Source organism: Daucus carota, chromosome 5 (genome assembly GCF_001625215.2).
Source record: "Daucus carota subsp. sativus chromosome 5, DH1 v3.0, whole genome shotgun sequence".
NCBI classification, from domain to species: Eukaryota; Viridiplantae; Streptophyta; class Magnoliopsida; order Apiales; family Apiaceae; genus Daucus; species Daucus carota.
The window spans coordinates 32409480-32424500 of NC_030385.2; the positions used below are offsets into that span (position 1 = coordinate 32409480).

Here is a 15021-nt window from a genome sequence, read left to right on the forward strand (position 1 = left end):
ATTTTAAATTTTGGTATATTATTATTATTTTGATTTTTATAAATAAAATAGTTACTTTTTAATTATGCTAATGGATGATTTGTAATTTTTGTACCGCTCGAATTCTAGATATTGGTCAAATATCGCGTATATCAAGATTAAAAGATTGAGTAAAATTACAGAAAATAACGTTATTTCTTAATCCTTTATAATTAAACCTTTTTTTAAAAAAAATTCCACATTTATTATTTATAATATTTGTGTATTATTTTTAGTCAGGGGGTGTGTGGGATCGGAGATTCTCTCAGAAAATATCATCTTAATTTGAAATTACAAATCAAAGTTTGGAGGATTAGTTGCGTACTCGATGCATTTGAACCTCCATTCTTTCGATGGGATCTGGTTGGTGCCTATTCCAGTTGACCACAGTATAAATCATAGTCCGACCAGATGGAAATATACAACATCGATGCCCGCATCTCCTAAACTATTCTACAGACGTCGATTAATAATTCCATAAAGACATCTCAGCACAGAATTCCACGTTATCATCTCCCTCACAATAGTACTGATGAGGTGGCGGCAACATCATCCCCTGCGCCATCTCAGCAATCAGCTGTCCAGGCATCCCGAACTCCGCCACCTCCTCATCCACGTCATACACATTTCGAGGTAACATGACTTCACTCGTCTCCTCCACCACTTCACCATCTTCACACGTCGATCGAAATGCCTCCGCCGCCTCAGCCGCCGCCTTCTGAATATCCTTTGCATTAGTCGATGTTGGGAGCCGCAATCTCCAAGCCGAGTCAGCAAAATTTAGACAAGCTGAACGTCCCCTCAGGGCTAAAACGGCTACATCATGAGCTCTGGCTGCCATTTCAGCTGTCGCAAATGTGCCGAGCCATATTCTATTTTTCTTGTTCGGCTCTCTTACTTCACTAACCCATTTATTAGAGTTCCTTCTTCTAATCCCACGATATATAGGATGTCTAGTTTCTCGAAACTTCTTTCTTCCACAACGTTTCTTCGCATCGCTAGATGCCAACATTACAGGAGAATCTGAGCTACCTTCCGTGGAAGACGAAGAATCCGAAGCAGCATCGAGTGAATAAAGATTATATAGCTTACATGAATTCGAGTACTCAGAGAAGATGGTATTGTTCATCATACTTCTGAGCAGAGTGTTAGTAGTAGTAGAAGTAAGTGAAGTTGTTGTTGTGTTGGCTTAATCGATCTCGTTGTCAAGTTACGGATATTTGCAGACTGATATATAGTGTTGATATTTTGCGGAACAGTGAAAGGATATTTTGCGGCGTGCGTGTTGATGAATTTTAAGACGAACACGGAATGGCATGAACATGATGTTCAAACCAGCCATGGGACCCATATATGTTCGAAAAGTATAAAATGGAATTATAGGCCAGTGGGCTGTTTTTGTTTCGGAGCAACTTGTTAAACAGCTAACGTTGTCAACGCCAACTGGAGTCTGTACAGTACTTTATCTTTTTATGGCAACCTTTTGATTGGAATTTTTTTCATAAGCTCCCTTGACAAACACCTTAAAATTTTTTGGATTAGAACATTTTGATATCGACTAGAATAGCATGCTAAAGAATATATATGAAGAGTATGTATCCAAAATTTTATGTCAATCTTTTTCTTTCTTTTCTAATTCCTAATGATTCTTATATGAATCATTCTTTTTTTTTTTCACAAAATTAATTATGATGCAGATCGAGAAATGAATTATTTTACTTTTGGACACATGTATTCACGGTGGTCTCATATTATTATTAGTAACATTATCTTTACATATTTCACATGTTTAGAAATATTTTGAAACAACCTTTTTAAGGAGGCAGTGTTTTTCAAAAATGAATAAAGATTTCACATAGAAGATCGTATGGATAGACCAACCAATATAAGATCACTACAAATTTACAACATATTGGAACAGTTTAAATTCCAAATCGTAACTCAATATTTTACCAAATGCATCACGTTATCCGATTAAGAGCCGTCTTAAATTTCATTTCACAGGTTTATTAATCTCACCACTAATTAAAAAAGCAATTACGAATATTCTTATTCATACATTTTTTATAATAACAATATTGACTTGAGTTGGCTTTTGTTCTCCCACATTTCTATTTATTAACAGATATGTAGTCAAGTAGGCATGTTGGTGAGAAGTAACTGACAAAATCTCTGATCTTATTAAGAAACAGGGACCCTGCAACTCAGACACGGAGTAGTAACACCCAAGTGGTGAGAGCGGGCGGGCGGGTTAGTTGGCCTACGGCTTGGCCACGGGAAGGCGTGTACCATGCATGCATCTGCTGTTAGCCCTTTACTACAACTCCAACTCTCCAAGCATAGACCTACCTTTGGATTATCAAGTAATTCAGAACTTTGGATCGAACTGAAATTTTATTCGAATCATATAGTTTAACTATCTTCGAGTTGTATTATATTTTAACAGATTCTGAAAAATGGTAACTCAAAGAACAATCTCCGATGAGACTCTAGAATTACTCTTTAAAATATAATATTATATGTGGCTCCTAGTGAGTTAAGACATTAAAAAGGAGATGACAACTTCAATGCTCCACTTTATACTTGCTCTTTATTCATATAAATGAGAGGAAAAAATAAAAAGTGAGAAATTTTGGAGTTAAACTTGGAGGGAAAGTAATATTATGTTCATAAATATAAATAGAAGTTGAGAGATACTAGATGCTCGTTATAAGAGACGAGAGATGATGAATTTTTTAATTTTAAAGAGCTTCCAAGAGCCTGTTAATTAAAGCTCTCATTTTTATCTCCGCTCTTTAAATTTGAAATTAAGAGCTTGTTTAGAAAGTTTTTGGAGATGCTTTTAACTCCATTTTATATGTGCATCCCAAATTACCTTTATCAAACCTCATTATCATATTTGATATATTTTGATTTTGAGTATTTTAATAAATTAATTAATTTTATTGCAAATTTTAATAATTAATAACATCAACAATCAAATTAAATTAAAAGCACACATATCTCAAATTTAAATGTTGGTCCATGACCGGAGGGCTAGAAGTTAAGAGCACATATGTCATAAACTTAAATGTTGGATCAAAATTGAAGTTGCCTTATAGTTCGAGAATAATTTTGTGCTCTTAAAAGAAGTGACCGTAAAAAGGTATTATATTATAAATTAGATAATTATTTCATATTTTTTTTATGTTTATATATGTTGAATTATAATATAGAATTATATTGTTGTTCCGATGTCTAGTAGTGAAATTTGTGATAATTTCCTACAGAGGCTAAAAACAATCGTTTCAGAAAAAAGTTCTTAAAAATACTCCAGGCCTCTTTATCCTGCCGGTCACACATTTGTTGTATTTGACTTATTTTATCAAAATAGAAATAAAATATATTATTTATATATTTGAATATTAAATACATTATATATGTAGGAGTATTATGAATACACATGTTGGTAAATGAATTACACATTAATATATTTAATATATTAATGATGATCATTGATTAGACGATTATGTTTTTGAGAGAAATCACCTACTCCCTCCGTCCCAGCAGGAAGCTTACGTTCACTGTTTGCACGCATTTTGAGGTTCTTATAAAGTATAGTTCATTAACGTTTTTTTAAATTATTTTTTTTTTGAATAAAAGTTTAAACGTCAAACTTTTTTTCAGGATTTTCTTTCAGAAAAAACAAATTATAAAACTATATTTTATCGGAGTCTCAAAATGCGTGCCGAAAAGTAACGTAAAGAACCTGGTGGGACGGAGGGAGTATATATTATGATTATCAGGCGCGGATCTAGACACAAAATCTTAGGGGGCACCTAGCAAATTTTCGAAAAACACCTATATATTTTCAAATTTTGGGAGGGCACTTCTATAATTTTGTAAAATTTAGAATGGTGAAAAAATGTAAAAAACGATTTTAGGGGGGCACGTGTCCCCGGTGTCTCTTCCTAGATCCGCCCCTGATGATTATGGTGTAATCTAAGGAAGCAAAACACGAAAATAGAGAGAGTAATATGTTCAATGCAATTCCGGAATTCAAAATCATACCTTTTTTTTAATTTTTATTAAAATGATATACACTCATAAAATACAACATTAAAATCAGAATTAGATTGTTCGTCTTTAATGCTGTTATTCCCTCTGTTTTGAAATATAAGTCGCTTAACTTTTTTGCACGTATTTTTAGGATCTTTGACCACAGGCTAAAAATGAATATTTTCGAAATTTTCTTTTTCTAAAATAAAAATATATGATTGATATTATTATTCAGAAAAAGAATAATTCAAAAACAATGATTTTAAACCCACAGACTTAAAAATACGTGCAAAAAAGTTAAGCGACTTATATTTCAAAAGAGAGGGAGTATGTGTTTTGAGTGGACTTGTATTTGTGATATTTGGTTGTGTCTTGATCCCTTGCATAGCATTTCAAATATTTTGTTTGGTGGTTCGTATCTGTGTTCATCGAAGACTGTTCGTGCATCTCTTAGAACACTGTTTTTCGTCTATCGCAAGTTTCATTCTGCATCACCATCTTGTTGATATATGATTACACTACAAGAAAACTGTCAATAGACATCGGTTTTTAACCGATGTCTATGTTCTTTAACGACCGATGTCTTTGTCGGTGATGTCTATATATAGACATCGGTCAAAAAACGATGTCAATATAATAATTAGACATCACCCTTACAATTTTTGATGATGTCTATTGACAAAACATGTTGAGAGGTAAATGAGTTTATAATCAAACTAGTCTTACTACATGATATTAAACATATACGGAGCCATGTATTTTTCCACATAGACATCTAAACCTGTCCTGTGTGTGATGTCAATGTGAGGTTTAGGCATCGTTTAACAATTTTAATGATGTCCATGCAGCCATTATTTACCAAACATGATGATGGGTAAATTAGTTTATAATCAAATTGGTCTTACTACATGATATTAAACATACAAGGAGCCATGAATTTTTCCACATAGACATCAATACCTGTCCTGAGTGTGATGTGAATGTGAAGTTTAGACATCGGTTTTGACAGTATAAAAATGATGTCTTTTAAGTTTTTAACATCGTGTTGTTAAAAATATAACTGATGTCTTAAATTTCTTCAACATCTGTTGTTGAAATATATTTGATGTCTTTTAAGTTTTTAACATCGTTGTTTGAAATATATTTGATGTCTTATATTGTTCTTTAACATTTGTTTAAAATATAAGTGATGTCTTACATTGCATAAACAAAAAATAAAACTTGCCAAAAAAAATAACCAACCATATATATATATACATATATATATATATATATATATATATATATATATATATATATATATATATATATATATATATATATATATCCAACAAAACTAACCACATACTTACTAGCTAGCAATTCAATCCATCCGGAAACTCATACCAAAACACTAGCTAGCTACCAATTACCATCCAAAATGACAACTTATCCAACTAGTCCAGTACAACCAAACAAAATGACCATACCAGAACACTAGCTACTTATCCAGTACAACCAAACAAAATGACCATATATACCAAACTGTCCAACTAGTCCACTACATTAGCAGTTTACCACAAATTAAAGATCAGAATATGCAAAGTCATCAGACGTGATCTTGGATGAAGTGGAGTGCCTCAAGACGTACTTCATTTAGCTCGTCCTCAGTGTAAGAAGCTCGAGACTTGGGCAGCCACTACAATAAGGTACAAGCAAAAGCAATAAATTACAAAAAGAAAGTATAGAAAGTATACAAGACACATAGCAGATTAGGTAGCATAAAATAATACCTTTTTAGCAAATGTCAATTTTGTGTCATTGATTATCTCTTTCATGTACCACATTACTACATAGGCGCACTCATGGCCACCAGGTTGCTTGGGAGATCCCTATCTCGTAAATTGAAGAAACATTAGACATGTTATATAAATAAGCAATATATATCAACTATAACTACGTACTCAAAATTCAGTATAATAGTACTTACACTGAGAAACTTTGCCTTGCCTATCTTGTTGCTGCCCCTACCAGTTTCTACATTAAATTTTTTCAATGCCTTGCATATAAACATAAATTGTGATTAAATTGTCAGAAGATTTCATTCTTTTAGTTTCCCGTCAATCTCAGTTCAATACTCTGTACTTGCATTTTTGAATAATAAATCATGTGCAAAATAAATCATGTGCAAAATATATATTTTACCTTGCTAATGCATTCTCCAGTTCTGGAAACTGTGTCGGGTGAGGGAGTAGATTTAAAATATATATTTCGCCTTCCCAAATAATGGACAAAATCCAATGCTTGCTGTTCACAAAAAACAGACCAGACCAAGATAGTTTTGGCACATAATATATAAGTCTTTGTATTATTGTCATTTAAAAAATTGAAATTTTGAAGAGAACATAACTTACTTCTTATTATGCGGCAAAAAGAATAGTCGATCCGGGTTACCCTCTCTAAACCGATTGAGAATGTAATCTTCAAATTCAGAACTTACGTAAAATGAGCTTGCTGGATCAACAAAAGCAAAAGTTTCCACAAGTTCCGGGTGCTCACTGATCTCAGCATGCAAGTGCCTACCGAAAAAGTACACACACAAATATAAAAACTAGCCGAGACAATTGATAAATTACTAACACTGCTCACATTCATGTCATATTGAATAAAGGAACTTACGCCATGTACGAGGCAATTACAGCTTGCCCAAGCATTTGATACTCCAACAGCGACACAACATTCTCATGTAGCACATATATTGTCTTTTGCACGCCAAACACCTCTTCCTCGCAATTAATCTTAATCGAGACCCCTGTTGTGTTCATCCAAGTTGCTGCATGTTTGTACAATAAATTAAAGCCCTTTGGGACTTTTGCACTTGGCTTTACTCGAATGAATTGTGCCTTCAAATTTTCCAACTCATCATTCTTGCGGGTTTTTTCTGCACTTGCTCGAGACCTTTCTTTTCTCTGGATCTGGAGACAATAAAGCAGAAAAAATATGAAGTAGACATTATAATAGCATAATATCCTCAAATGAAAATTTTAAATTTAAATTCTCACCACAGCAGTTGTGTAGGATATTAACTCGTCAGGCCATGCGAAAAAACAGCCAAGTGCATCGCGAATTGTCACCAAATCACCACCTATCTCAGGGGGGAGCACCGCATCTGGTTGTATCAGGCCATCAACAGAGACACATTGGTGTCCATCTGGTATAGTAACTCCATGCATTGAATTACTCAAATTATCCTCGCGAGGATACATCATACCAAATGCAACTTTATTCTCTATCGTCTCGATGGATAGCTCACAAGATCTCAGGCCCTACAATATTTAAATGACCAAATGAAAATCGTAGAAGTATCCAAAAAAAACTGAAATGTATGAAATTAGATTAGTTTACCGAATCTTCAGGAGGTGAAGGCCTACGGGGGGCATCTGTAATAACGCATTCTTCATCATCACCTTTGTCAGGTGCCGAATGTGTCTTTTCCATCATTTCTTTGTCAAGGTCCTTAGCTGCAGCAGGCTTATCTAGCTCCTCTTGGGGCATTGCTTTTTCAGACCACATTGGGGAATTAAGAGTACTTCCAGAATTCATAATCATCGTCTTCAATAGAGCAATCTCTGCCTCAAGAGCACTTGTTTTTTTCTCAAACTGTTCATCCCTTTGCCGATCACGGGCCATCAACTCGGCCTTTGTGATTCGAATTTTATTCGGCAAATTAAAATATCTTTTTGGAGTGACGTATCCTCCAACTGCCCTAACCCTGCCAGAATGTTCATTACTCCCTAAAGCTGTGGTCAGCACATCTTCACCACATTCGAATTGTATTTCACCCTTCACCTTTTTTCCCAACAATTCTTCCTGTTGACATGAAATTTATGAGAAAACCGGAAATAATCTTATCGTATAAAATAGGCAATTATTCATAACTTTTAATATTATAAGAGACTTACAATCTTATCGCATACAGTTGACATCTTATATTCCTCCATGAAGGAGAATCAGAGGGGTGGCGCATCTTCCCATCATTAGACCGATTCACTGAATGCCAATCCATTAATTTGGCAGTAGAAGTAGATTTAAACATTCGTTTAAACTTGGAGATTATAGGAAAATACCACATAACCTTAGCCGGCACATTTACCCTAATTTTACCATCTTTCCCAATTTTCCAGCGAGACAAATGGCCATTTGGACACTCAGAAGAAGACTCAAGGAGTGGACCCCTATACAATACGCAGTCATTTGGACAAGCGTGGAATTTTACATACTCAAGTCCTAAATCAGTCAAGGGTTTCTTGGCCTCGTACATATTAGATGGAAGCACATTGTCTTTCGGAAGAAATGACCCAACAGACTCAAGAAGATCAGTAAAAGCCTTATCACTAACCCCAAACCTAACCTTCCAATTATGTAATTTCAAGACTGTTTCTAGTTTAGTGCACTCACTTCCCTCAAATAGAGGTTGTTCTGCATCTGCAACAAACCTCTTGAAGTCTTCAGACTCATCATTATTGTAATCGTCCTTACTATAGGCTGCTTCGCATACGTTGTAGATTTCTGTTGGTGGTGTGGGCTTTGGAGGAGGGCAACTACTACCAACGGCTAACTTAGTATTGTTACAAACCTCTTCACCATGCCAAATCCATTCAAAATATCCTAAACTAAAACCTGAATCATACAGATGACCTCTGATTATATCTACCGGGAATTTTTTGAAGTTAACGCAGCGTGCACAAGGACAACGAATTTTTTTTGGGTTTTTTGCATTATCCTCGGCAAATATCAAGAAATTTTCAACACCTATTATATACTGTAAGGAATCCCTATCAGCTTTTATCCACGACTTATCCATTTCAAAGCACATGTTATGTCACTAAAAAATTTAGTATTACCATAGTCATTAGTTATTTATCTATATCATGGCCTATAAGAGTTTTATAGGTTAATTATCTTCGATATGTCTTAAAACTATTCAAAATCAGGGCATTTCATACACGACTAAAGAAACTAATATTTCATGTTTAATCAATATAAATTTAATTACTCAGATCAGACCACATACGTGCATACAAATAATATGAAATTCAAATTAAATGTATAATCATAAGCATACAAAGATGCATAATGGATGTCTATTCTCATCACAATTATAGGCTTATGTAATATGAAATTCAAACCATGCGTATGCACAATCAGAAGCATACAGAATGCATAATCAGATGCATGATTCTCATATATAGGCATACTTAAGTATAACTTAAATCATCTAAAATATTTGGAAAATTTAAACTATATGAAACATGCATACAAATAGTGATCATAGTTTGAGCATAAAATGAACAAGTCAGAGGTAAGAAAGGGAACGTGGGATTACCTCTGAATTAATTAGTGCAAGCTTGTTCCAACCTCTGAATTAGTATAGTCTTGCTGCCTCGGGTCAACACTGTAAACATAAAAAGAAAAATCATCAAATCTTGCTAACAAGATTAAATATATAGTCAAACATATAATATATCATCAACCAGCTAATAAACCCAAAGCAGGGCAATTAAACAATACAATAGCATAGAATTTCATAGCTTGTTTACAGTTGCTCTTAAGACATTTGTATAGATAATTGACAACTATATTGTCTCTCTAATAAAATATCTCTATATATATTAGCAAAGAGGATTGAATATGATACAGAGAATTAAAATACTAAAGTACTGGAACGGACAGAGCATCATCCGGCATGCTAATGAACGGTTTAATAACACATCAGCCCATAAACCTAATCTTATTATCACCCAACTTCATTCTAATTAAAATTATACTCCCTCCGTCTCAATTTATAGGTCCATTTTGGAAAAAAAATTTGTCCCAAAATACTTGTCCCTCTCTTCTTTCAATACAAATTTATCTACATATTAATTATGATTTTTTTGAAACTCAACATTATTCTCATTTCTCAATGCACTAAATCCCTATATTTATTGTGATTTTTTTGAAACTCAACTATATTCTCACTTATCAATGCACTAATCAATGATACATGAGATAAGATTCCATCTAACCAACTTTTTTCTTAATATGTGTGTTTATTCCAAAATGGACCTATAAATTGAGACGGAGGGAGTATCCAAAATATTGACTAGAGTCCAGCAGATATACAAGGAGATGCACATATATAAACTAAATTTGATTGTGTGGTGGGAGTATATAAATTCGGATAAATATACCAACGTGTATGCAGTGTAAAACATCAAATGGAAACAACTAAACACATTATTTCAAATCAACACACAAGGCGACTAAAAAATTCAACACACAAACCCCAATTAAAATTTCAACACACAAACCCCAAATTTAAATTAATACCTGAAGATTTAATTCCTGAAGAAAGGTCCTGCAAAATATACAAAGGCAGAGAAGTTAATAGGGTTTCGATTTGAAAAAACCCCAAATTTACAAAATTAGGGTATCGATTTGAAAAACCCCCAAATTTACAAATTAGGGTTTCGATTTAAACAAGATATGTGTGAGAGAAGACGTACCCACTTCGATTCAAACTTACCAAGCTGAGTAGAGAGTAGAGAACACCGGAGATAGGTGATGAGTGGTGGTGAGCGGAGCGGCAGTGATGAGTGAGCGGTAGTGTTGAGCGGAGCGGTGGTGAGCGGGCTGAGTGGGTGGTGAGCGGTGGTGAGTGGGTGGGCTGAGTGAGAGAGATGGTCGAGAGAGAGAGATAGTCGAGAGAGAGAGAGATGGTCGAGTGAGAGAGATAGTCGAGTGAGCTGGAGTGAGTTTGTAAAAAATGTTTTAGTTTTTAGTTATTTTAGTTATTAGTTTAGAATTTTGATTTTAATTTTATGTTAAATATGTCTGAAGAGAAGGAGGGAAGCCTAAAATGTTCTAAGGCGGGGGAATATTTGGTTCTAAGGCGGGGTTTTTTTGACTAAGGGGGGGGGGGAGAGAGGGATGGCCGTGTGTTTTGAAATTTTTTAATGATATTTTAGACATCGGTTTAAATTTCATTGATGTCTTAAAATGCTAAAGACATCGCCTCTAGAAGCGGTGATGTTAAAAACATTTTTAACATCGGCGGCAAATCTGACCGATGTCTGACCTATGATGTCTATTAACAGTTTTCTTGTAGTGTTATGTGGTCGCATTTTCAAGCTTTTTGGTCAATCTGACATTAAAGTTACTCTTAAAATATATTCTTTTTATTTACATGTTTCTTATGTTCCCGACTTAATACTTTATTTGTCAATTTGTGAAACTTGATTTTGTTGGAATCGGAAATTAAAAGTTGTTGGTAAAATGATTATTAAATTATCGTTGAAATACACAATATTATAGTGGAAGAAGAATTGTTTTTGTTGAAATACACAATATATTTTTCAGTCAATTGATATACGTTGCACAAATTAATATAACTGATCAGTAAATAGAGACACGTATCCCTTTTTAAGTAAATTGGATCAAAGTTTTCTGAGAAAACAATAATAACCTCTTTATCCCTTAACTAGAGATGAAAACGCGCTCCGCGCGATTGAAAATCTTTTGAGATTTTTTTTTGTATATACCCTGTTTTATGTTTAGAAATTTTATAAGGGAGCATAAAGCAGTAGCTCCAGAAGAGCGTTGGTTCTCTATGTTTCCTTTCTTCCATTGTTTAGATTTTAGGCGATGGATGTGCCAGACACGAACAATCTGTAGAGGCATTAAATTTGAAGAGCAAGAGACATATGAAGTGGAAACCAAAAATCTGGTAACTAATACAGCAGTAATGAATAAGCCTTGAGAATACCGGAATCAGTAATTTTATATAAATATGAAAGAAAATGGTTAAGCAGAGAATGGCTAGAAAAGATGAAATATTTGAGCCAGATTCCTCAGGAGTGTCGGTTGCTCAAGCTTGTCCTCCAATTACCTAGAGTCCACAACTCTTTTGGGATCATTTCAAGTGAGAAATGATCTGTATGCAATTAACCTCAAATTGTCCGGAGGCATTGTCTGTTAGAAAGGAAAACTGAAAAAGTCAGCAGCCTCTCATATCACCAAGATCATGCCATATGTATGTTTCCATATCTTAATCAAAACTTTGTAGTTGAAACAAAGAACACTTGCTCATCTGTTTCCCAGTGGGATACTTGCAAACTAAGACAAAATTGCCGCAAGTAGGAACTGTACATAAATTATGCAATCCTCTAAAGAATGTAATATATTACTAACTACTTGCTGATAACATCATAGCAGACTTTTAAACGGAATAGCTTCAGCAGTTGAAGAAAGTGTTTAATCCTAAGATGAATCCGTCATCAAAGCATAAATTGCAAGACAAATCCTTGTAAAGAAACATACAGAATTCGACATTTGCATTGAAAATTTGACGCACATTATACAGGATTCAAGTACCTTATATTCATGGAAACAGTTATCCGAAGTAGCCTGGCCTCATTCAACAGTGATCAGTGATCACCCTCAGCAGCCCCCCTAGAAGTCAAATTTCAAGCATAACCAAAAAAAACCAGGTGAGAAAATAGACTGAGACAACCAAAAAATGTGAAGAACTAAACTTTAAGAACATAAAAAAATCCACCAAAAGGTAAACTATCCAGAGGTCGAAGGAGCTGTGATTTATATGATACCAAGCACAATAGATTTAATAATTTATCTAAGAATATATTTTTTATCCTTTTCTGCTAAAATGACAGTAACTGTTTTAAGCACAACTGATTCATATAATTTTGTATTCCTGATCCGAACAGCAGGAAGGCTTGAGTGAATGGAGTAGCTGATATTGCGCAGATCAAATATGACATTAAACCTTAAGTTAGGCGAAATGAAAACAATCATTAGCATGAGTTGATATGAACAAACTGGCAAGAGTATACTATTTGTGGCTGGAATTTTAGGAAGTAACAGCTGTTCTTTTTAAATCAATCCACCATTATTACAATAAGAAAGACAATAATCTCAAACGCACCAAACGCCCGTGCTAACTGCAGACAACTGGACCATGTAATCTGGTTAAAGTTACATGAGAGTGCCATTGTAATGTCATTGCAAAGAATCAGAAAAGACTCGAGAATCCATCCAATGATCACAAAATTGCTCCAAAATCAAAATATATAATCAAATCACCATAGAATCCGATCTCAATTGTAAAAGCAAATAAATCACACTTGATTCCCCGCAATAAAATTCTCAAAAAACACAGCAAACTAAGCACTCACATATCAGTAGCTTGAGATGCAACATCATTTACCAATTATGTTGCTGAAAACCTCTCTGTAAACAATGTTCTTGATAAGTGTGTGTTCCTTCATCTCCTGATCAGCGTTAACAACCACCAGTCCCTCTCGGCTGCTGGCCCTTGACAATGCCACATATACTTGGCCATGAGTGAATGCCTGATTTGGCAAATAAAGGCCAACATGTTTCAAAGTCTGGCCCTGACTTTTATTTATTGTCATGGCGAAACATGGCGACACTGGCAGTTGTCGCCTATTGAGTTTAAACGGCAACCGTGACTCATTTGGCGCCATTATTATCCTAGGTATAGTAACATTTTTACTTATATTTGTTCCAGATATGATGTCAGCTCGAATTGACCATTTACCTAAGCAGGTGACAATCAACCGCGTGCCATTACAAATACCCTCAGATTGGTTAAGATTTCTAAGGAGCATGATGGGCAATCCTTCTTTAAATCGGATATCATGATTTGGGATGCCGCTAAATTTCAACTTATTCAGAAACTTTGATGGGTCCAAGATGTCATCATCGTCATTTTTAATGCTTGCCTTACATACACTGTCGGAGCTTAGGTATGTCCTCCCATCTCCTGGCATCATGTTCATTAGGTAGCCATTTAACTCATGAACCACGTCATTTTTTGGTTATATACCCTCCCCTCAAGCACACGATCCTCAAAGCGAGAAACCAAATGCTTGCGCACAGAAGCATGCATAAGATTCTCCTGAGGATTCGAAAAAGAAGATACGGAGTGAACAAATATGTAGAAGTACTGATAGGTACTAATTTTTTGGCAAAGAACTGACCTTCTCATCAATGAGTATCATATCAAGGCTGATCAAATTCCCATCCTTCATGTTGACTGATTCCCATTTTCTACAAACACGGACCTTGATCATCCAATCTTCTGTATGGTCATCTAGTTCCGAAAGGTAAGAAAAAGCCATGACTGCATTTCAAATAGAAAGAAGCAGGTCAGGAGCCATAAACAAAGAGACATAGCTGTGCAGAAACAATCAACCGACCGAATTGATGGAATAATATACCGGAGCAAACCTCGTTCTTTGTAAACGCAAATGAGCAGCGAATCCAGGTAGAGCCATTAGCGCGAGATGTGATAATTTATAGCATCTCAGCTGGGCAGCCGATAGGTCAACTGTTACCGGAATGGTGGTAACTGCACAGGCTCTTCAACTCCCCACCCTAAAAACTCCACCCCTCTTATCTCCTGTGTACATATTTTCATACAAAATAACTCAATCTTATAATTTAAATTTAAATTAAATTAAAGGCACATATAATATAGTCTTAGAGAGGAATTATGGAAGAGGGCCAGGGAGCGTGAAACAGTGAAGGAGAGCTGTGGAGCGTGCCACGTCAGCTCTGACGAACCTCCTTTATATAAAATATAAGATTATTAATGTTGTGAATAGAAAGACTCATCGCGTATTTTAATATTCTTATAAAATATAGGTTGTAAATTATTTTAAGCATTTTTTTTAAAATAAAAAATTAATATCTAAATTTTATCAAAAGACAAATTTTTTGGAAATAAGTTATCAAACCTTATATAAATATTAAAATATTGTCAAGCGGTTAAAAAAAGTAAAAAAAATGAGAAACACATAAGAGTATACTAATTATAGGCTCAAAAATCAAAATCGTGCAAAGTAACCAGGTTTCACGAACTACTCTTTAAAATCGGATATTCTTGAGCATTTCACGACT

General features: G+C 34.6%; 2 protein-coding genes across 2 annotated transcripts; both read right to left on the minus strand.

Annotated features, from left to right (window-relative positions):
• Positions 1-278: 278 nt before the first annotated feature.
• LOC108221007 (dehydration-responsive element-binding protein 1A) lies at positions 279-1273 on the minus strand. Its single transcript, XM_017394909.2, has one exon. It carries the CDS (start codon positions 1148-1150, stop codon positions 485-487), a length of 666 nt encoding a protein of 221 aa, XP_017250398.1. The 5' UTR covers positions 1151-1273; the 3' UTR covers positions 279-484.
• Positions 1274-13295: 12022 nt separating this feature from the next.
• Positions 13296-13892, minus strand: LOC108221596 (uncharacterized). Its single transcript, XM_017395464.2, has one exon. The coding sequence runs from the start codon at positions 13890-13892 to the stop codon at positions 13296-13298; it is 597 nt and encodes a 198-aa protein (XP_017250953.2).
• Between the last annotated feature and the right edge of the window lie 1129 nt (positions 13893-15021).